Raw genomic sequence first — 23770 nt, forward strand, 5'->3', positions numbered from 1 at the left:
GTAAAGGTGGTCAGATATATTTATTAAATATGGTTCCATTTCCACAGGCAAGATCCAACCAAAAGAAACATAATAATCAAAAAGGAAATCTATTGTTTTTACTTTGCTTCAAGAACAGAATAAAAATTGTTCCTTTTGACTCCTGAGCAGAAGGAATCGAGTTCCCTGTGATTCTTAACGACATAACATCATTGGAGGTCATCGGAGGGGTTCATTCAGCTATTTGGCTCATACATCGATCTCTTCATTTAAAACGCGGTTAAAGGGTGTGTGGGGGGGGGGGGGGGTATATTACGCAACGACTCCACTATAGCATCTTTCCATACAGTGTAGTTGATGGTTACAGTGTGTATCTACACGCGATATGTTACGTTTGGGGTTGTTTTGCGTTTCAGATTGCCTCGATAAAAGACACAGCAGCACTCTCCCCGATTAACCCCACCTTCAGTTTTTCAACGGCCTCTCATCACATTTTGGTTCGACAGCTAGATCACGAGTAGGCATAGGGTGTGTGTGCTCCGTGCTCCCCAGGGTGCCGGGGCGCCTCAAGGCAACCTGATACGAAAACATCCACGTCTGAGAATGAAGGTTATTGAATAATAAAAAAAAAAGGCTTTAAGATTTTTCATCAATGAAACATCGGTTCCGCGCGATTAATTACAATAACTAATTACTTTAATTTCTTAAAATGTTCTCTGTACAATGAATACTCATATACAGTTTGATTTCCTTCCTCTGATAGTGGATTTTGTAGTTCAGAAGGAAGCACAGCGTTACACGATCTTTTTTTTTTTTTTAATCTCCTTTTGTCGGTAATAATTCCTCTTTTTTCCTGCAGTCCCTGTGGTCAGCTTCGACCAGCGGGATCAATGAAATGTTATATACAAGGCATATATTTATTTTGACATGGGCTACTCCTCTGAGACAAAAAGCGTTTTTAACAGGGACACACTCACACGCACGCACACAGTGGTTTCGCTTGCCTTGCCTCCAGACATTCGACATGAAGCACCAGAGTTTTCTTCCAACACTATTTATACACGTGTATAATTCACATTAATAACTGTGAAAATGTCACCTGAAAACAAAAAACAAACATAAAAATGGGATGACGAATCAGAGGGGGGACATTTGAAGATAAAGACGGACAGCCCAAGTTTCTTTTTTAAACAAACATTGGTCGCTGTCAAACTGAATTTGGCTACATTATCTCTTCTGTAAAAAAATCGGAATCAAGGAGAAATGTGGAAAAGGATTTTAGTTCAGCTAGAATACAGTTCGGAGCTGATTTAGAAGGGACATTCATGTATACTGTATGAGTCATTCATTTAATTTCAACATCTACAATCTCTAACATATGTTTTAAGGGCCATTTTACAATCCAAGCGGCAAAAATATGTTGTTCGTAAACACTCACTTTATGTTTGCATTCGTGTCCATTTCTTAGTATACATGTTGCCTTTTGTGCATTACGGAAATAAATGATTGTGTCAAATGGCCAGTGTAAATGTTTCAACATTAACATTGCAGATGTATGCAGGCAACCCATGACAACTTGCATCACACAGAAGTTTTGAATGGTAATTCTCCAATGTTTGTTCAAATGCTGCTATACCAGTTCTAACTACACTTTCCAGCGGTTCACATCGATTTCCACAATCTTAATCCCAAACTGCTGACTGTATTAGCACAATGAACCCAGGCGTTGTATGTAGGCCTATAAAGCGGTTATGGTAAATGACAACACTTGTGTGAAGCGCCCCCTGCATTCAATGTCATACTGCTATAGGTCACTATAAAATAAATAAACTGATGGCGCGATTGCACTTCAAACTGTTAAATACATACATTTAAAGGCAGAAAATAAACAAGGTGTGCAGTTTTCTAATAGACATTTGAGTTACACTTATTAGCTTATTGCGCGTTCCTTATCAAAGTCTTGCACGGCAGCGCGTTTCTATGCGGAAATATATTAAAGGGATTGGCCAAATTGTTTACGGCCTCTTTCCTAGTTGGCCAACAAAAGAATCTAGGTTTTTACAAATGCTTATCTATTTTGGTTACCAGGTTACATTTCATGCTGAATGTAGACCCTCTTTGCCCTCTATAGAGACCCTTCAGACTGTGAGCTTACAACGGCCATCGCTTCTAAACAAGCGTTACGGGCGATTTGTGGCGAAACGGTTTGTAAGGTATTTATTTCTACCCATGATCAAAGCTTGTTCCCTACTCCATGTGTGCAAAGGAAAGTGAAACACGTTAAACTCTCTGAGGTCTATTCGTCACTATACTGTGATGGATGAGAAACTAATAAATGGTGGGGGACGTCTCTGCTGTCGTCACCACGGCGACCCTGGAAAGCCTACGTTTCCCCCGGCAACGCAAAGACACCCCAGAAAGAACCAGCTGCAAGTCGCAAGCAGCAAAATAAATACATGGCACGGTTTAAGTTGTGTGTGTGTGTGTGTGTGTGTGTGTTAAACCCTGCATCTTGGATGAGTCACCAATTTTCACAAGGTTACAGGTGAGTAATTTTTTGTCTTTTCTCAAGGGGGGGATCTTTGTCCCAGCTTGGGTTTCAAGGCCATCCAATCACAGCGAGAGGGAAGAGTGTGAGTCTGAGAGTGTGTGTGTGTGTGTGTGTGTGTGTGTGTGTGTGTGTGTGTGTGTGTGTGTGTGTGTGTGTGTGTGTGTGTGTGTGTGTGTGTGTGTGTGTGGGTCAAGGGAAGTATGATCTATGTCTTGCGTACTGTGATGTACTGCGGTAAAGGAAACGAAGGGGGGACAATACTCTTCATTCAGTCATTCAGTCATGATGTCGTCGGGTGTTACCGTGGGAACACACCGGCGTGAGCTATGAGTGGCGTGTGTCCATCAGGTGGTTTGTTTGCTTGTAAAGTCAGTGGGCGATAAGACGAGGCGGACAGGGCTTCCCCACCCCCCCCAAACCTGGGGGGGGATGGGGTCCGATGGGGGGGAGGAGGGGATGAGGGGGTGAAATCTCAGGCACTCTGAAACTACAATCAGCCTTTTAAAAGCTCTATAGAACTAGAGCCGTAGAAGAAGTTAAATGCTTTAGCTATAAAATCCTCTTCAGAACACTTTCAGTTTCCTTAATAACGATAAAAAAAAACGATGATTTCGTCTCCTCAAGACGGCGGGGCTTAGATGCTTGCATATTTCATGACGGGTTAGCTATACTCTGAAGGGCGTAGGGGGGGGACAAAGGGATCGCTGCAGAGAAATGATTCTGTGGATTAAGATTTGGTTTAAAATGACAAAATAGCTTATATACATTGGTATTCATCTGTGCAATTCTTCCTTTTTTTGTTTACTTGGCTGTATAAACAGCATGGGGGGAAGGGGGAAGGGGGAAGGGGGGGGGGTGGGTCAGGCAGCGCGAGAGGGAGGGAGGGGGAGATAGTGATGAAGCATCCCCCGCCTCCCCCCGCCTCCCCCCGTCCTCCCGCCATGCTCTTGTTGGCTCTCTACTCCTGTCCGAATCCTTCAGTTTCCTCGATGGCGAACAGCAGCTTCTCCTTCAGCTGCTCAAAGCTCTTGTAGGGGGGGAGGTCCAGCCGGTTAAAGCTGGAGGGAAAACAAACGCACCCCAGGATGAATAACAGGGGAACCATGGAGCACGGCTGGAAGTGGTCCAGGACACTGGCCTTGAGAATACATAAAGAAGAGGATAATGGCTGATCACTGCAACCAGGCGAAGCACCAGATCCCCTTAGTCAGACAGTCTCCCTTCATCCTGTACTGTTCATTTATTGTATTTTTAATACAAATAACACATTCCTCGTAAGTGAAAGCCGACCTTGTAATACAACCCTCTGGTTCTGATATCACAGGGATCTGATATCATTAAAAGTTTTTTGTTACGTTGTTAGTTGCTCCTTTACAGAGGCGTGCCAAGGGTGCATGCAATGTAGGGTGTGTTGGTCCAGGGTGTTTCGATACGATACGTAATAGACCTATGGTTGTACTCACCATGTGTGACTTCTGGGAAGCCAGGTTTCCTTCCCCACCTTCTCGATGCAGAACTTCTGAGGCCCGTTACTCCCTAGGGTAGGAAAACCCGGCACAAGAATTATGGACAGGGTATAAGACATTTAAAATACTGGGTTAGGGCTAATATAAACCGACCTCTTAAAAGAATCAGGGCTCAGGACTAGAATTTTCAAACAAATTTGGCCACAACACTATTTACATTTGTAATCAACAGAATATTAATTTGTTTGTTGTAGTGTGTGTGTGTGTGTGTGTGTGTGTGTGTGTGTGTGTGTGTGTGTGTGTGTGTGTGTGTGTGTGTGTGTGTGTGTGTGTGTGTGTGTGTGTGTGTGTGTGTGTGTGTGTGTGTGTGTGTGTGTGTGTGTGTACCCATGAGCTCGGCGAAGCCCCCCAGCGGCAGCCTGCAGGTCCCCGTGACAAACTGCATGAGCCTCAGACGCACCTCGTTGTCCACCTCCTTCACCAACTGCAGGGGGCGCCAGAGAAACACAAACACTGAGCAGTCCTCACCACAAACACACAAAGGCATCTCACGGGTGTGAAGTGGATGAGGATTAGGTTAATAAGGATACTTAAATCTCAAGGGCTGAGTAAACTAGAGGAAGTCACGTAAAAGATAAGCTTGCTTAACAATTAAAAAGCCCCCATGTTGTAGGAATCCAAATTAGGTTTGTTTAATGCGAAATGATACATTGTCAATATTTATGCCCTATTAAAATAAATGTAAGTCTATATCATTAGTAAACATGCCCTCATCCTTGTAATAAAACCATAAATGGGAATCAGATACCCCCGGCTGAAGATACACAAAGTACTATTGAAGAATAACTTTCCCGCTCTTCCTCAAGGTCCAACCAACGGAAAGACCTCGTCTACATTACCTGCCAGAACCAAATTATCTGTTTGCTGTTTCTAGTGTAGTGGCGATACACAGTGTTCCTCTGCCAGTCCTGCAGATCCACCTCCTGCATGCCACACAGCATCACCTGCATCGACACACACACACACGTGTGAGTGTTTGGCCCATTTTTCATACATCGGTACTGGCCATAATACCAACCATAGTAATGTGCCGAACATGTGCGTGTGTGGAGGAGCACAGCCACTCACCTCTAACTCCTTCTCGTCAAAGTACTGGAGCCACTGGAGCGGAACCACCTCATTGAACCCGTCCAGGAAGGCCTTGGTCTGGCCCTCCACCCCCCGGGAGAACCGCCACTCTGCCATCAAGCTACACACACACACACACACACACACACACACACACACACACACACACACACACACACACACACACACACACACACACACACACACACACACACACACACACACACACACACACACACACACACACACACACACAAGTATATATGGATGCCAATGTGTAAGCCTGGACAATAATCAATACGACCTTTTATCGGTATGAAATGAAGAGATCGACTCATCGCGATGCCCCGTTTTATATTCAAAAGAAGTTACGATAAGAAGACCCATATAATGATCAAACATGAGATTTAAAACTTTTAGTGGGATAACACATTACATCTCCATATGCTTCAATGTAATAACCCTCAGTTTGACTGTTTAGGAAAGTGTTTAGAATACAGGAGTATATCGTGGTATATACATCCCGTACAATGCCCAATAATTATCCATTTCATCATAACGCCCCACGAATGCATGCGTGTGTGGTGTTTCCAATCATTATGAGGAATTACAATCACCATGACAAAACCTCCTCCTCAATCTGATTAGCGTGTCCTAAAGGCCCAGAGGTGGCCCTCAGGAAGGCCTGTCCCGGCGGGACCACCCAGAGGGCACCCTACCTGATGTACTCCTCCTTGTTCTCCTCTGTGACCTGCACGTTGGTGCCGTCGGCCTTCAGGTCGTGGGAGGTGATCTTGCCCAGGATCTCCATGTCCACCGAGAAGAACATCTCCAGGCCGCACTCCTCTATGTTGTTGTCCCTGCAGAGGGGGAGGAGGAGGAGGGGAACCGATGATGGAAGAGAGGAAGGATTAATGTTTTCGCATTCTGACTAGCATGAAAAATTCTTTCCCCAGTGCAAGAGGGGGATGTAAAACATGTCCTGGATTCGCACACTAGGGCTGGCCGGAAAACCAATTTTCAAGCATTGTATATCTTAAAAAAAAAAAAATATCTGTTACAAAGTGTTCTTTTGGAGAGATTTTCAAACTCGAAAATAATTGTTTGAATAATCCTGATTTAAAAATTGACCAAAATAACCGTGATTATGATTTTTTCCATAATGGAGAAGGCGGGTTGGGTGGCGTTACCGGATCCAGATGAGGGAGTTGTAGAACTCTGGGTCGATGGACTCCAGGTCCTTCAGGAGCAGCTTCTTGTTGAGCATGCGCTTGTAGAAGGGCAGCGAGAAGCCCGTGTCGATGAACTTGCCGTGGAACAGCGCCTGTCGACCGCACAGACAAAAGAGCCAAAGAGACCGATGTCAACACGGTGACAGAGAGCGAGAGACGGAAACACAGCCCCTCAGTCTGTGGATAAATAAAAACCCTTTCAAACAAAGCTATGGGGACAAGGGGACACTTAGTGATTGGATACCCAAGTAATTGTACTGACATTGTGAAGCGCGATTTGTAATGAAATATTGTCATGCAAAAAACAAGAGTACACAAACGATGGAGATTATGGCGATTCAGCGTGCTGCCCTCGTTGTGCTTATACTGATTGGTTTTATACAGTTACAAACATTTGCGGTACTTTTTTTCTTTTGGAGCATTTTCTTTTTGGAGGCGTTTGGCACAACGTCGACTTTATGATGTTACGCCATACGCGTACGCTCGAACGCCTTCTCACCCATCCTTGTACTGAATGTATTAAATGCATCGGAATTTTTATAAGTGTTCTCCAAAATACTTTATATTTTGGCGTCTGCCCAAATATCCAAAAGACATTTCGTCTCCTCTTCGCTCCATGTTGAGCCACGACTCATTTTTAACGGGTCTGATAACGTGATGCCGGTCTGATAACGTGACGTTGATCTTTGAATTAACTGAGCTAATCAAACAATATAAATGAATACACAAGCAGCAATGGAAGTCTGTTGCGTCCAATAAGGCTTTTTATTTTCATAACTGGGTCGGACCGAGCGTGGTCGCATTCACATCCAAAGGGAACCGCACCAGGGTGCGTTTGGAAGCGACCCGAGACCACCTCTCCGGCTGGGTCTCGGACCGGCTGTTTGGTCCGCAACCAAGTTCGATGGTTTGTATTCACACCAGCCCAAAAAGGTCTGCACCAGCGATTTTTTTGGTTTGGTTCGAACCAAACAAGGCAGGTGTGAATACGCCCTTATATTCCAAAATAAAAAAGTGTACTTATTTGCGTATTCCAAAATAAGAATACGTCTGGAACCTCTCAGGGGCGACAAACATGTGACAAATCAGTGTCACCCATCTTGGTTGTTTCCTGTTCCTCCTCTCAAAGTCATTGTAAACCCGCCCCATATAAAATTGGACCAACTCAGGACCGGTCTGCTGGAAATCCTTCTGACCCGGAGGGGGGCCAGACGCCGATGCCAGAGCAGCCAAGACAACTACCACATTTGTCTGGTTCCCACGCTCGGCCGAAACACTTTGCGTCGACAACTTTACAAGGAAGCATAATGCGCCGACACCTGATTTCGACTTGGTACGGCCACCTGGGGTGCTGAATCGCCACTACAGCTCGAATCCACACAGATTTAGGACTCTCTTAAACTTTGCAGGTGTGGGCAAGAAGAAGGTGATGGGTGAGCATGAAGGGGGCGTGAGTATGTGTTCGGACTCACCATGGCGATGAAGCGCCCTATGAAGCAGAAGTAGGAGAGGTGGTCGGGGTTGATGGTGGAGGCGGGGTTGATCTGCAGACAGTAGTTGCTCTTGCCGGCGTACTCAAACAGACAGTACATGGGGTTGAGCACCTCGTGGGACAGCAGGAAGAACCACTCCCTGAGTGGGGGTGGGGGAGAGAGAGAGAGATGGAGAGAGAAAAAAAAGGACGTGTGAACGAGAGAGGGCACCAAAACAAAATCAGACTACACAATTAGTTTAGCCATCCACTACTTTTTTACATTTGGGGCTAAATACAGAAAGTGAGAGAATTTGAACACTGAGTTCTCCCACTGATGCAACACAGACATGGGTTACGGTTCATCAGACTGCTGCATTTCGAAGCACCAACAATTTGCGTTCATTGCCATTCTTACCGAGCCAGGCCACCGTAGTCCAGTCCCTCCTCTCCTCTGAAGATGACGTAGAGCCTCCTTCTCAGGTCGTAGGGTTTAAGGGCCATAATCTAAAAGCACGCGTCAAAAAAAAATATTTTATTATAAAATATATCCTTACTTTCCGTGTGTCACCTTTGCTGCCGTAGCGCATCTACAAAAAAAAGCAACCAAATAAAAGTACCCAAATATATTAATAATCTAATTAGCTACCCATTAGTTTTGTATTTTTATCATACATTACTCGAAACCTTTTGGTTATTGTTCTTATCGGTTAATGACTGGTTGACAAGCGTAGGTAATCGGTCAGCAAATAAATAATAAGCAAAAAGAAGAAAGGAGTATAATGGAGAATGTTCAATGCAGTTGCTAGTTTAATGCATATGGGGATAGTAGGCTTTGTATCCACGATGCACAGAAGAGCGTCAGATCAGTGACTTCTGCCTCAGGGTCGCAGGCTCTGACAACTCACTCACTTGCTGGAAAGAGTCTTCGAACAGGGTCTGTCTCGACACAGTGATCTTCACATGGCTGGGAAGTGCATTGGACTGAGGTAACAGAGAGAGGGAGACAGAGACACACGAGTACGTCTGTGAAAACACTGCATTTTCAACATATCTTCTCCATCCACGACACTGGGAAGTGATTACCTAAAGTAATAAGTAATGGGAAGTAATTACCTGGCACAGGTAGCGAAAGTGGGCGAGCTTCCACCTGAAGCTGCGCTCGTAGGCAATTTGAGGCCCCTTGGTGCTAGGGAGAGGGCGCGAGAGAGAGAGGGAGCGAGAGAGAGAGAGCAAGAGGAGTAATTTACTATGTCAACAAGGAGAGGGCATCTCAGGTCATTCAAAGCGCCTAGGTCCAATAAACAACATGTCAGGTCCGTGAATCACCACTTTAGGGGTCATTGTTATGGCAAGGCCAATTCATCAAGCCTAGGACACTTGAATGGATGACGAGGGGCCCAGAAGAAAGCACGAAACTGCCCCGGCGGAGGCAGGGGTCTGAATGGGACTACTGAGTGCATTAGTGTGCCCCTACACAGAGGATTTTCCGGTGCGTGGGTCATTGAAGGTGGTGGTCCGGGTGTTATGGTCCACAAAGTAGCGCACCCCTTCTCTGGTGTAGCGGATCTCCCAGCCCTCTGGGAGCGGCTCCTCGTTCTGGAGCCTGAAAGCCAGGAAACCCACAACGCCCACTCAGAGAAGCACACACACACAACAACACAGACCACGGTGACACTGCCGCTTTGAGGCCCACCACTCGGCAGCCTGCTGACAGGATGCTCGCCGTACACAGAGCGTTGACGTGCCATTGCGTTGAACCGGGCAAAAACCCGCTACTCACCCCTGTGTCCGGGGGTCCTCCCACTGCGTGGTCTTAGTGCTGTGGTTGACGAAGTACACACGGTCGTTGGAGTCCACACGCCTCTCTGCTTGGGGTGGAGGACAGGCAGGCAATCAGCGCCGGGGTACATAACGAGCCAGGCGCGTACTGTGACCACCAGTGTTGTTTTCGTCAGGCAAGACGAAAACGAAAATGACGTCGTCAGACCCCTTTTTTCCATGACGAAAATGAGACTAAGACGAACGTCACCAAAGCCATATAAAGACTAAAATGTGACGAAAAATGTAGACATTTTCGTCAGACGAGAACTAGACGAGACTAAATTGTTAGTGAGTGGACGAACAAAGTTTCAAAACATGCTTTTTTCCCGCCAACTATAATATGCGGAAAAGAAATGGAGAAATGGAGCCAGCTGCTTGTCCTAACAGTCACGCCCCCATCACACACTAAAAGCCTCGCTCGCGCGCAGCTGCGCCTGCACGCACACGGCACACACGAGTGTGCCGTGTGCGACGAGTGCGACAGTCCGACGAGTTTTCGTCGGACTAAAACTAGACTAAAACCTTTTGAGTTTTCGTCAGACTAAAACTAGACTAAAACTTTCAAAGATAGAAATGACTAAAATGGGACTAAAACTAAGAAGCATTTCGTCAAAAAGACTAAGACTAAAACTAAATCTAAAATGCCTGCCAAAAACAACACTGGTGACCACTGTGGTCTGTGGACCACCCTAGTGTTTGTGAACGAGTCTGGGTCACATCTGGATCCGTCACTCTTCTCTTTCACAGGATGGTACCATGCAGTGTGTCAAACGCAAAGCATCTTGTGTGTGTGATTCTTTAAATCTCACCGCAGAATCCAGGAGATGCAGATTCTTTCCTCGGATGCCACCCACACAAAATGCCCACGTGAGTCAGATACAGATCACTAAATGCCTCCCATGTGATTGGTCGACCACAACGCATCAACCAATAACGTGAGCATAACGCGAGTCTGGGGAGACGAGTGCATCCAGACACCCTTATTTGGTCATGCAAATTACATCAGACTCGGATGGTACATGGAACATACGGCTGTTGTATGACCTCCCGAGAAGAACGGCTAAGAAGCGCACTAGTGACTAGGCAGTATACGAATGATTAAAGAGCTTCCCACAAAGAACAATCTAACATGTACCCATCCAAATCAGTGTACGCTCTGTGCTCCATTGTACACCAACGTTACCTACTCAAATCCCAAGATAATAGTGTCTATCAGGCAGATAATACCAGAGCCACCAACGTTTATACAGAGTGTACCCATGAAAGCTATTTAAAATAAAGCAGGCGGAAAAAATGCTTAAACTTGACATTGGCAAGATTGATACATTTAAAAAGGTATACCCTTGCTATTCACTACTATGCTACCACAGTACAGCACGGAAAGTAACTGGAAAGTTAAACTCTGCCCCCAGCAGTGTTACAATTAAAATATATCGCTTTTCAAATTACCGGTGAGAGAATGGGGATGGCAATGGCATCAGGGCCGAGGTTGCATGAAACATGGGACCAGAATGTTGTTGTACTTTCATGAGCGTTTTGCTGCTTGTGTATGCTTTGTGTCCATGCACGCTGAGGTGAGGTCGATAGCGTACATGGACTACAGTAGGCTCATGCTGCAGCCATAAGCCCTGGTGAATGGTGGCCCTGTGTGAACCTCAGGTAGAGGAGCAGAACTCACCCCAGCCAGGCGGAAGCGGGCCTAGGGGGTCGTTCTCCGCTGACATCATGGAGGCCTGGCGATCGGGGGGGGGGGGGGGAGAGAGGTGGAGTGAAGTGGAGAGGACGAAGAGGATCCGATCCACCGAGAAGTAAACAAAGAAAATTGATCAAAACCATGAAGCCCAAATGTTCAACTGAAAGGATCAAATAGCCAAACACGCTCTTCAAGATAAAAACAAAAAAATAAGCGAAAGCAAGATTCAAATCAAAGCTATGTTTTTCTATCGAGCCTGACAGGGCGAGCAGCAGGCCGCCTCTGTAGCCTTGCAACGCTGGTTTCGCTCTTTCGACTGGGTCGTTAATCATGATGGCATCGGGCTCAAATCAAAGACTCAGAGAGAGGCCTTCCCGAAGAACACCTGGAATAATGGGCAGATGGAGGAAGGGAAGGGGGACAGGACCCCCCACCACCACCCCCCCCCCCCCCTACTGCGTAGCCCATGGATCACGGTGGAGCAGCCTCCCCAGACACACTGCTGAACTGCCCCTTAATCAAAGTTTCATAGCACCTGAGGGAAATAACTGAGCTGGTTTATCGGTTTTGCACCCCGCGGGACTTGTAAATATGAGAACAAATCTGTCAAAAACTCAAGAGCGGTCGTAAAATAGAAATAAAATTTTATTTTTATTTTCTTTGACCCAAAAGCCCTCAAGGGTGACACAATTAGGTCATCAGGCTTTAAAGACTCTTAACTAATCCGGAACGCCCTTCGGAGTGCCTGTGAAGTGGTGAGAAACGGCGTCCCCTTACGGAATAGAGGTATCTCTGGTTGAACTGGTGCATGGCTCCCTGAAGCTGGCTCCTCTGGCTCTGCCACTGCTCAAAGTTGCGGACCGACTCCATGGTGGGCCGCTGCCACGTGGTGGTGCGGGTGTTGTGGTCCACGTAGTAGATACGGCCCCGGTCGTCCACCCTTCTCTCCCAGCTAGAGAGAGAGAGGCGCAGAAAGAGAGTGAGTGAGAGAGTGAGAGAGAGAGACAGAGATACAGAGACAGAGATACAGAGACAGAGATACAGAGACAGACGGACAGAGACGGACAGAGACGGACAGAGACGGACAGAGACAGACAGAGACAGACAGAGACAGACAGAGACAGACAGACAGAGACAGACAGACAGAGACAGACAGAGACAGACAGAGTTAGGGACGTTGATCAAAAACATGAAGCCAAGCAAACAAGGCAGAGAGAGCTTTGTGAAAGGTGAGGGTCATGGAAGCGGAAGGCAATAGTTCACAAACAGTGGCATTTGTTACACACACTGATAAATATACTCATTTCCTCCCCTGTCACTAAGATGTAGAGGATATACGTTGAGGGATGGGGTGAGTGAGACTGACCCTGGGGGTAGAGGCTGCGGCCTCTCCCAGGTGGTGGTCCTGGTGTTGTGGTCTACGTAGTACGTCCGGCCATGTGGGTCTTTCCTCTGCTCCCACCTGGTAGTCCCAAGGAACAGTATTGAATTACACAAAACACAGGGCTGTTGTTCCGGCCCTTTGAACAGTGAGCCTGGCTTGCCGCTTGAGCCATCGTTTAGCAGTTCAAACGCAGACACGACACAGATGGGAACCTGATGACAAGACACTTGATGGGAGGCGCATCTAGAGCGGCATTGTTGCCTCCATGGCCCTGAGCATTTCCAGATTCAACAGGATTTTAGGTATTGGATGTTAGATAATGGATGGATCGACCCTTAAGTACAGAGGATGTAATGACATGACCCTAATCCACAAACAGTATCTCATGTGGCTTCAAAGCCTATGCAATGTCACAATAGAGATAATGCTGTTATTTCGTACCCTTCAGACCGTCTGGATCACCTGACCACACATTCTGTTCTGCTTCACGAATCGGCCCGTCTACATCATCAACTACCACACAGTCCCTGATTGGCCCGTCTACATCATCAACTACCACACAGTCCCTGATTGGCCCGTCTACATCATCAACTACCACACAGTCCCTGATTGGCCCGGCTACATCATCAACTACCACACAGTCCCTGATTGGCCCGGCTACATCATCAACTACCACACAGTCCCTGATTGGCCCGGCTACATCATCAACTACCACACAGTCCCTGAGCGGCCCGGCTACGTAGTAATGTCAGGATTTGATGTGTGCGGCTAGGGGTCCAGACTGATGCATGTCATGTGATCAGGATAGACTCCAGGCTAATCCCAACTGCTCTGGGTATCCCCCCCCCCCCCCCCCAACAAGGCCGGCTGGTTGTACCCCGGCGGCAGGGCGTCGGAGGCGGCCGCCGTGCTGCTGGGGGTCGTCTGCTGTCTGGGCTTGGCCCCGTCCGCAGGTGGGTCCTCAGTGCCTCCGGCGACGGCCCCGCCCTCCCCCCCGGGGGGGGGTGCCGGTTCCCCCGGAGCAGGGCAGGGCGACGTCCCGGCCGCGGGGTCCGGGGCAGGAGCAGCTGACGCACGGGTCGGGGTGCTGGAGTCGGAGGGAGCAGCAGGCGCTGCAGTAACGGAGGATGAGGAGGTGGTGGTGGTGGTGGTGGTGGTGGTGGCGGCGGCGGCGGCGGCGGCGGGGCCTGGGGTTGTGCTGCCGGCGGCCGGGTCTGGGTCTGGCGGAACGGGGTTCTGGCTAGGGTCTTCCTGGCTCTGGGAGGAGGGCGGTGCGTCCTCTGTTGCCGCGGTAGAAGAGGGGTGGGCTGCGTCAACGCCGTCTCCGTTCACTGTAGCGTTCAGAGAGAGGGGCAGGGGCGAGCGTGACGGAGTATAATAAATAACATCATGAATCAACATTTCCTTTGACATATACTGCACCCCTTCTATAGAATATTTCCCCATTGGAGTTCAGTAATACACACACACACACACACACACACACACACACACACACACACACACACACACACACACACACACACACACACACACACACACACACACACACACACACACACACACACACACACACACACACACACACACACACAGAGAGAGAGAAAGAGACAGAGAGACAGAGAGAGAGAGAGAGAGATTAGGGACGACTGCATGATTCATGCGTGCGAAGAAACTAAGGGGATTTAGGTCTGCAGATGGCACGGATCTACAGGCCTACATGCTCTAAAGTATTGTGAAGCAGGTGAAGGTTTGAGTTTTTTTAAAGCGAGGAGGCACCGAGGTGCGAGTGAAGGGGAAATAGCATCCCGTCGTCAGCAGGCAATCACAATTATTCGGTGACAGGGGTCTAGAGCCTGTGCCTGGGATACACCTGCCAGAGTTTCCTCACCAGTGCCGTTGGTGGTGGTGGTGGTGCTTGCGTCACTGTCTAGGGGTTTGCAGGCAGCGGTGAGGTTGGATGTGGTGTCGTTTCCGTTGACGACAGGGCAAGGGTCGTGAAGGGAGGAAGGGTCGTGCACCGAATCGGTGTCTTCGCCATTGGGGGCTGAACAGGAGCCTGGGCTGGAGCCATTGGCTGGTCCCGCTTCCGTACCATTCGATGTGCTTTAGGAGAACAAAAGCACAACGCCAGAAAATTAGTGGTTATATATAAATGAGGGCTGCTCGATTATGGGAAAATCATAATCACGATTATTTTGGTCAATATTGAAATCGTTTGAGTCAATATTCAAACGATTATTTTTGAGTTTGAAGACATGTATTCATTTCAGCATGTTTCTCCGAATTTTTTAGTTGTAACTGAAAACTTTGAAATTATGCCGTAAAAATATACACAAAATGGTCAAAAAGAAAATGTTCCAATCTAAAATGAAATACAGATATGTATCCAGCTGTTCTGCCCTTTCTATAAAACATAAAAATAAAATAAAATAAAGATTGTCAATTTTGTGATCGTTTGAGGCTAAAATCAAAATCACGATCAAAATACGATTAATCGCCCATCCTTAATATAAGTAGTGATAAATGGCAACGAAAGGAGCAGAGCACTATTCAGAGATAGAGATACAGAGAGAGACAGAGAGTCAGAGACACAGAAAGAGAGAGACAGAGAGAGTCAGAGACACAGAGAGCCAGAGAGACAGAAAGAGAGAGACAGAGACAGAGAGACAGAGAGACAGAGAGAGAGAGAGTCAGAGACACAGAGAGACAGAGAGACAGAGAGACAGAGAGAGAATGTGAAACAGAGGGGCATAGGCCCAGTTGGAGACGGCCCGTAATGGCTCTGACCCAGGACACATATGGCGTGCTCTTCACTCCATCACACACTACATAGAGAGAAATACATGGCTGGGATCCCCCGCCATGCGTCTCATTCCCTGACAGCACGGAACCGGACTGCAGCCTGACCCCCGCGCCAAAGATGTGGGCGCGTTTGGACGCAGCTCCGCTGTGCCCTCCATACAGGGAGCAGTATTAAATCCGACACAGAGACCCCCCACTCTGACCGAGAACTTTAATGAGAGGCGACGAACGGGACTGCAGGAAATGCAAACCAAAGCCAGACGTTTGACAGATAAGGGTTGCACTGTTAAAGGAACCACAGTTCCCACCGAGAGGCCGGGGAGTCTTGCCAAGGTCGTGGACGGTTCAACAGTAGCTGAACTCAAAATGTACTGGTAAATTAATCTACAAAAGATGTATCACCAGAGCAACGGTTTAACAATCTGTTCAATGAAATCTGAGTTTTCGATGAGCACATTTTATGCTGTCCAGGTACAGTCTATTCTTCCAGCCAGGAGTCCTACTATGTCCAGGTACAGTCTATTCTTCCAGCCAGGAGTCCTACTATGTCCAGGTACTGTCTATTCTTCCAGCCAGGAGTCCTACTATGTCCAGGTACTGTCTATTCTTCCAGCCAGGAGTCCTACTATGTCCAGGTACAGTCTATTCTTCCAGCCAGGAGTCCTACTATGTCCAGGTACTGTCTATTCTTCCAGCCAGGAGTCCTACTATGTCCAGGTACAGTCTATTCTTCCAGCCAGGAGTCCTACTATGTCCAGGTACAGTCTATTCTTCCAGCCAGGAGTCCTACTATGTCCAGGTACTGTATATTCTTCCAGCCAGGAGTCCTACTATGTTCAGCGTTTCCCTGATAATGTACTCCGAGGTTCCCCGCCAGGCCAAGAGTCTACAAGCAATGGTTGTACTTTTTTGGAGGTAAATACTGTAGCGAATGGCTGTTCGTGTATGAAGGGGATTGTGATGGGTGGGTGTGTTTTGGAGCGTTTCCCTGTTCAATAACTAAAATAGGCCATCAATCTTCTCAAAGAAAGTTGGTATCACTACGAGAGATAGTGATAACATTTCCCATTTACAAAAAGTAGAAAGGTCGTTAGGCAGCCTTGAAAATGGTATCAATAAAAATGAACGATCCCCATCCCTAATCCACAGCGAGGAGAAACACGCACGTGTCTTTTAAGACCTCTATTTAATTGACATTACCTGGCATGCATAAAACCTGCACTTAGCGAATAACATGTGTTTATCCTGTATACTTTGTATGCATATTTTTTATTTTACATAATGAACAACAAAGATAACAAACAGGAACAGCAACAAAAACAACAACAACAACAACAGCAAGAAAAACAAAACAAAGACAAAAAACAAAACATGAATGAAAGTTCATGAATACATTCATGAGTCACCCCAACTACACACACACACACACACACACACACACACACACACACACACACACACACACACACACACACACACACACACACACACACACACACACACACACACACACAGTGGCATCCCGCCACGTGGTCCTCGGCCTGGACGGGCCCGGGGTACCGTGGAGGACGGGGTGTACCACCCCCACCCACCAGCCGGCGACGAAGAGCAGCCCTTTCGGCACCCCAATCAGGGTGATTGGGGGACACCTGGCCGAAAGCACGGGGGCCATTTTAAAAGGAGGCACAGCACAGCACAGCACGGGTCGGGAGCAGGAAGGAAGGGCTCGTGGCAAGGAGAGAGCCTAGAGGCCCACGGAGGCCCTAGAGACCGCGACTCCTTCTTTGGTTTGATTGTTTCGTTGTTGTTACGTTGATGTTAAATAAATGGCTAAAACCCCACAGCCAAGCAAGTTCTGTCCGTGGAACCCGGTCCAACCGAGGACCGGGTTGCCACACTTGGTGGAGAATGCAGGCACGAAGATCCCACTACGACCCCCCGCAAGAGACGCTGCTGCCGCCGCAAGAGACGCCGCCGCCGCCGCAAGGGACGCCGCCGCCGCCGCAAGGGACGCCGCCGCCGCCGCAAGGGACGCCGCCGCCGCCGCCGCCGCAAGGGACGCCGCCGCCGCCGCAAGGGACGCCGCCGCCGCCGCAAGGGACGCCGCCGCCGCCGCAAGGGACGCCGCCGCCGCCGCAAGGGACGCCGCCGCCGCCGCAAGGGACGCCGCCGCCGCCGCAAGGGACGCCGCCGCCGCCGCAAGGGACGCCGCCGCCGCCGCCGCAAGGGACGTCGCCGCCGCCGCCGCAAGGGACGTCGCCGCCGCCGCAAGGGACGTCGCCGCCGCCGCAAGGGACGTCGCCGCCGCCGCAAGGGACGTCGCCGCCGCCGCAAGGGACGTCGCCGCCGCCGCAAGGGACGCCGCCGCAAGGGACGCCGCCGCCGCCGCCGCAAGGGACGCCGCCGCCGCAGCGGGAGAGAAGGCCGCAGCGCGAGACCGGGACGGGGCTGCGCCGCCGGCCGGCGCGGACGTGGGGACGGGTCGGCCCTGTATGCTGGCGACCTGCTGGGCGCAGGGAACCTCTGGTAGTCCGACCATCCCGGTGCGGGTGATGAACCAGGACACGCAGGCCCTCCTGGACACCGGCAGTGCGGTTACCCTCCTTCGCCCCGACCTGGCGGGTGGGAAGGCAGGGGAGCTGATGGAGGTGGCCTGCGTCCACGGGGACACCCGGACCTACCCCACGTGTCACGTGGTTGTCCGCACCACACACGGTGTGTTTACGATCCGGGCGGGGATTGTCCCCCACCTACCGGTCCCCGTGGTAATCGGGAGGGACTGTCCGACTTTCCGCCGGTGGTGGGACCCGGTACTAGAGTCCCGGGGCAGGAGAGATGCGGTCGCCGCCGCGGCAGGAGAGGCAGCTGCCGCCGGCGCAGCGGGAGACGAAGCGGCGGGAGACGAAGCGGCGGGAGACGAGGCAGCCGGAGACGAGGCTGCCGGAGACGAAGCTGCCGGAGACGAAGCTGCCGGAGACGAGGCTGCCGGAGACGAGGCTGCCGGAGACGAAGCTGCCGGAGACGAAGCTGCCGGAGACGAAGCTGCGGGAGACGAAGCGGCGGGAGACGAAGCGGCGGGAGACGAAGCGGCGGGAGACGAGGCGGCCGGAGACGAGGCAGCCGGAGACGAAGCTGCCGGAGACGAAGCTGCCGGAGACGAGGCTGCCGGAGACGAAGCTGCCGGAGACGAAGCTGCCGGAGACGAAGCTGCCGGAGACGACGCGGCCGGAGACGACGCGGCCGGAGACGACGCAGCCGACGCGAGGGACGCAGCCGGCGCCGCAGGAGACACCCGGCCCCGGCGAGACACCATCCTGGGCGGGTCCCTCGGCTACCTGGGGCTTGGACAAAGGGTGGAGGAGTGTGGCATCCCGCCACGTGGTCCTCGGCCTGGACGGGCCCGGGGTACCGTGGAGGACGGGGTGTACCACCCCCACCCACCAGCCGGCGACGAAGAGCAGCCCTTTCGGCACCCCAATCAGGGTGATTGGGGGACACCTGGCCGAAAGCACGGGGGCCATTTTAAAAGGAGGCACAGCACAGCACAGCACGGGTCGGGAGCAGGAAGGAAGGGCTCGTGGCAAGGAGAGAGCCTAGAGGCCCACGGAGGCCCTAGAGACCGCGACTCCTTCTTTGGTTTGATTGTTTCGTTGTTGTTACGTTGATGTTAAATAAATGGCTAAAACCCCACAGCCAAGCAAGTTCTGTCCGTGGAACCCGGTCCAACCGAGGACCGGGTTGCCACAACACACACACACACACACTTTTTCCCCCTCTTTCTTTGGAGTAATATGACAGGTACCACCAAAGAACCAATAACAACAATAATAGTGAATAACTAAATAAAAATTCAATAAACAAGAGTGAACAAAATGGCTCATCATTGTCTGTATCAGGATATATCCTCAATTTGATTTTCTTTCAAGAGTGACATGATTTGACTCAATCTGTGGTCACTGCCCAAATCTTGCAAGACAGAAGCTGCTTGTTCCAGAAAGTCCTTCTGCCAGTTAACTATATCAAAACAATTTGGTTTCTTCACTTTCCAGTTCATAAGGATTAACCGTTTAGCTGAAAGGAAGGCTAGGTCTAAATATTGAATTTTTTTTTGTGGTTGCTCCCTCTATTTGTTTTCCTAGAAGACCCACTGATGGTTCTAAAGGAAAGTTGATTTTAAATAATTTACATAGATAATCTCTGATTTTTAACCAAAATGTCTGTTTCTGGGCAGTGCCACAGTAAGTGGATAAGAGTTCCATTCATTCCACACCCATGCCAACATTTATCTGTAACACCATTCATTTTCTTAAGTTTATGTGGAGTGATATAGGATCTGAACAGAATCTTAATTTGTATATTGTTTATCCTGTATACTGGCCATGTAAGTGCGGCAATATTCATTAATAAATGCCCCTCGGGCTGCTTTAAAATGTACTACCTACTGCTACTTTAACTACTTCCTGCTTGCCTGCCTGCCATAAGGAAAGCGGCACTGCTGAGTTTCTTTTTCTGAGGAATGCACCTGGTGTACCTGCTTACAGTATGTGATTTCAGAACTCGTTGGTTAAAGGATGCTGATTTCAGCCAATAAGGAACAAGACGCGCATGTGTTTGTGTCCCCGGAACTGTAGAGTCTGGTGTGGTGACGTAAAGGCCCACCTCAAAACCAGCTCATCCACTCACTTCTATGGATTAAAGCTCAAGCTTAAGGCTAAGGTCCATTAAAGTGGTGTCAATTAAAGGGAACATGTTCTCCGTCTTGCTTGCCAACTCCATACTGCCGGCGGCGTTTTGAATTATACGCATGTAATAATTTTTGTCCAACGCGCTGCATGGTAATTCTTTGAGTCATTAGCTCTACGTGAAAACAGTTGTCTGCGTATGTCCCTTAGACCAAGAATAATATGAAAATAGGGTCAAGGTTGGAAAAAGTTATAATTTAAGAGCGCTGTAAGCAATATTTAATATAGAATAAATATTCAATGAATAAGCAAACTCAGAACACAGCCTTTCTATTCCAGACAATCCATGGGCATACCTTTTCCATTCATAAAAACAGTATACAACAGACTTGCAGGTAAGGGACACATTCAGTGTATGAATGTGAAAAGTCAGGTAAAGAAACGGTACATCTGGAGGGAGAGGGGATTCAACTCTGCTGGCTTGCATTGGTCTATGTTTGTGAACGAGTGTGTGTGCATGCGTTGTCTTTCCTATGAAGGCATAGCAGCCAGGAACTGCAATGCAGATGCCCGCCTGGCTGGGGCTGTCCCCCCACCCCCGTCTGCCTGCTGCAGCAGCGTGCAGACGACTCGTTCGGTTGGTTTTCAGCACATACGGGCTGCGTCTAAATTACACTTTGGTGCACAGACAAAATCGGCACTGTGGTTCCGGAGAGACAAACTAAAAAAAAGCAAGGACACTAATAGAAGGAGTGAATTAAAGAGTGACGAGGGAGAGGTGAAAAGAAAGGGGTCAAATGGATTTGATGTAGAAGTATTAAAGGATAACTTCAACCTGGACCCCATTCTCCGATCTTTTAGGGTGGCAAATGCCGGAATTTTTTTTTTAGCTGATCCATCCAACATTAAATCGAGAGTGCTTCAGACACTGCAGTGGCAAACCAGCAGCAATGGCACCCTAGGGGAATAACGCTGAGTCAATGTACGTCCCTAAAAAGGACTGGATTTTTATTATAAGGGTCTTGACAACATTATGGAAAGGATGGGGTCCCTATTTTGTGCGACCAAGTCTCACTCAAGGAGAAGTCTCACCCTGAAATGTTGTTGTTGCAGGACATTTCCTTATTGACACTACAATATCAACCCTCCCTCACCCGAATCGCTCCGATGAAACAAAGCTATGCATTCTGTAGTCCGACAAAACAAACACCTGCAGGGCAGTCCTCTCTCACTTAGGGTTCAGAGGCTTTTCCTTCACTACTACTTCAGCGAGAATTGGTTAGAACACAATAACAAACCGACCGGATCAAGTAAAAGGTCAAGAAAAGGTCAGTGGCAAAAACAAGCACTTTTCGAGGAGGTACATTGACGGGGTGCGGTCGCCCCAGAGGATTACATTGCAGACCGTTGGGTGGATCACGGCAGCAGCATCATCATCCCTGTAGACCCTTACAGTGTAAACGATGGGAAAACAGGGTCCAGTTTGAAAACGCCCAAAGTTATCCTTTAAGTGTGAGGGATGAGACCCATGCCGTTCCTCCGGCCAACACTGATAGTTATTACATTCTCAAAATGCCAATTTGAGACGGTGCACCTCACCCTTTGTCCCAGGGTAGTCTCAAACACACTCCTGACACAAACCCTATTTGAAACAGTAACATACTTGGGAACAGTATTAAACTTTCGGCGGAATTTGTGAGGGCTAGTTCACCAACCCTGCTTTCCAATTGCAAGGTAGCTATAGTGCTGAATCTGAAGGTCGGCTCACTCCTTTAAAACGACACTGTTCTGCAACATTGGTATGATCAGCAGCTATCCAGTCATACCTCTACCCCGCTGGATGTTGTACCTGTTGGCTGCCCTTGAAGAGGAAGACAAATCTTCTCCATTTTCATGAATGGCATCTCCGTTCTGTTGGGTTTCTGTAGAGGGAATGACAGCGATGGTCAATTCTCAAACGCTTATTACTCTGGAACCGCTCAGTTTATTTTGGGATTTCCATGGGGGCGTTATCAACGGTTGCAGATCAAAAAGCTTCAGGACAAAATTGGACAGACCTACAGCTAATCAGAGCAACGAAAGGTGTGCTACATCATCGGTAGTCTTACTGGTTGTTTATGAAAATGCCTCAACAGCGCTCCAATAAGGATGTCCTCTGTACAGTCAACATATCAAACCCGCTCAAAAGAATAGATCAGCGGGGGGCCATACACATAAGGCAGGGCCAATAAAACATGAGCTCGCAGATTCGTCTGCTCTGTCGGCTAGATTAAATAAAATACTAAAACTCAATTTCATTTCTACACCTCATGGGAGACCCTTCTGAAAAACCAAAAATAAAACAAAAGGAGGGATGCCCACAGACAGACGGCTCTTACTGGTGGGGTTGGTGGTTGTTGTGTTGCCGTTGGTCAGGGGCTGCACCGCCTCCTGGTCAGCGACCGTCAGCCCGTCCAGATACACCGTCAGCTCCCCCGTGGACACCGCCGCTCCCTTCTGCTCCACGCTCAGCTTCAGCACCTCCTTCACATTCTCCACTGACGGGGGGGGAAGGACGGGGACACGCCAGAACATGAGTTACCACTGTTTCGCACGCACACCCATTCATGGATATCATTTATTTTGAGAAGATATAAAGTATACAAAAAGGTTGTGATTGTAGATAGTTTATCAATACAGGTAAGCGTTCAGTAACTTATGCTCACATGATTTTGATAACATAATCAAATCCATATTCCGACCCCAATGTTTCAATCTATACGATAATCCAATCTTAAAGGTTGGGTATGGAATTCTCTTTTTTGGCCATTTTTGCGAAATTACTTGAAATCCTTATCATAACCCACTTACAGCAACTGAGTTAGAAGTACTGACATGAAAATTAAACAAGTCAATCATCTGTGGATCGGGCAGGGCTCGAAAAACCCCAGCCAATCATTTCCAGAACCACCGAGTGGCATTGGACAGTAAGTACGTCAATCAAACGGTCGTACTGCACTCCCCCTCCCCCGCTCCCCGCGCGTGACCCCTTCATGCACGTACTCAAAGCTCGTGACCCAGAGCAAGCTTCTGTTTGTTGTTATCCTGCGGTAGCTACTGGAGCTAGCTAACTAGCTAATCCACATTTGGACCTACCACTAGAATACAACCCTAAACTCCAACCTAGCTGGCCTGGCTCGCTCTCGCGCATCTGTGTTCGCGCTCGTGCATGATTGCGCGTCCATGTACTTGGAATGGGTGGAGTCAGAGTCAACGTTGAAGGAGAGGGGGTAGGACCATTTGAGTTGTGCATTTTCAAAATCTGCTGGGGTTTCGCAAATCCCATACCCAACCTTTAATAATAAATAATGAATCGTCTCATGAATGAATGTTCACGAATGTTTTTGTTGCTAGGCTGGTCTATGCAATCAACATTTCATAACTTTGTGCCTGGGGAAATACTGCACCATAACAGCTTGTTGCTCTTAGCAGCCCAGTGGGGGGGGTCACAGCAGCCAGCTTGGGAAAGCGGCGAGGAATGTACAGACATGTATACGTCGGTGGTTTACTAAAGCA

At 48.8% G+C, this 23770-nt stretch overlaps 1 protein-coding gene across 2 annotated transcripts in view; it reads right to left on the bottom strand.

Annotated features, from left to right (window-relative positions):
• Position 1: 1 nt before the first annotated feature.
• Positions 2 to 23770, bottom strand: part of LOC132452976 (NEDD4-like E3 ubiquitin-protein ligase WWP1) — a 35791-nt gene continuing 12022 nt past the window's right edge. The window contains exons 6-25 of one of the 2 annotated variants that reach the window (XM_060045818.1): positions 22594 to 22752; positions 22065 to 22137; positions 14620 to 14834; positions 13606 to 14059; positions 12711 to 12806; positions 12122 to 12296; positions 11330 to 11384; positions 9611 to 9695; positions 9305 to 9433; positions 8944 to 9016; positions 8740 to 8811; positions 8246 to 8334; positions 7829 to 7988; positions 6315 to 6448; positions 5844 to 5984; positions 5125 to 5245; positions 4896 to 5000; positions 4384 to 4480; positions 3994 to 4066; positions 2 to 3588 (exon numbers count right to left, since the gene is read on the bottom strand). In XM_060045818.1, coding sequence (XP_059901801.1) covers positions 3489 to 3588; positions 3994 to 4066; positions 4384 to 4480; positions 4896 to 5000; positions 5125 to 5245; positions 5844 to 5984; positions 6315 to 6448; positions 7829 to 7988; positions 8246 to 8334; positions 8740 to 8811; positions 8944 to 9016; positions 9305 to 9433; positions 9611 to 9695; positions 11330 to 11384; positions 12122 to 12296; positions 12711 to 12806; positions 13606 to 14059; positions 14620 to 14834; positions 22065 to 22137; positions 22594 to 22752 — 2606 coding nt within the window. In that variant the 3' untranslated portion in view covers positions 2 to 3488. Of the gene's footprint in view, positions 3589 to 3993; positions 4067 to 4383; positions 4481 to 4895; positions 5001 to 5124; positions 5246 to 5843; positions 5985 to 6314; positions 6449 to 7828; positions 7989 to 8245; positions 8335 to 8739; positions 8812 to 8943; positions 9017 to 9304; positions 9434 to 9610; positions 9699 to 11329; positions 11385 to 12121; positions 12297 to 12710; positions 12807 to 13605; positions 14060 to 14619; positions 14835 to 22064; positions 22138 to 22593; positions 22753 to 23770 lie in introns of both variants that reach the window. The other variant, XM_060045817.1, reaches the window with a different exon arrangement.

This window comes from Gadus macrocephalus, chromosome 23 (assembly GCF_031168955.1).
Source record: "Gadus macrocephalus chromosome 23, ASM3116895v1".
In the NCBI taxonomy this organism is placed as follows: Eukaryota; Metazoa; Chordata; class Actinopteri; order Gadiformes; family Gadidae; genus Gadus; species Gadus macrocephalus.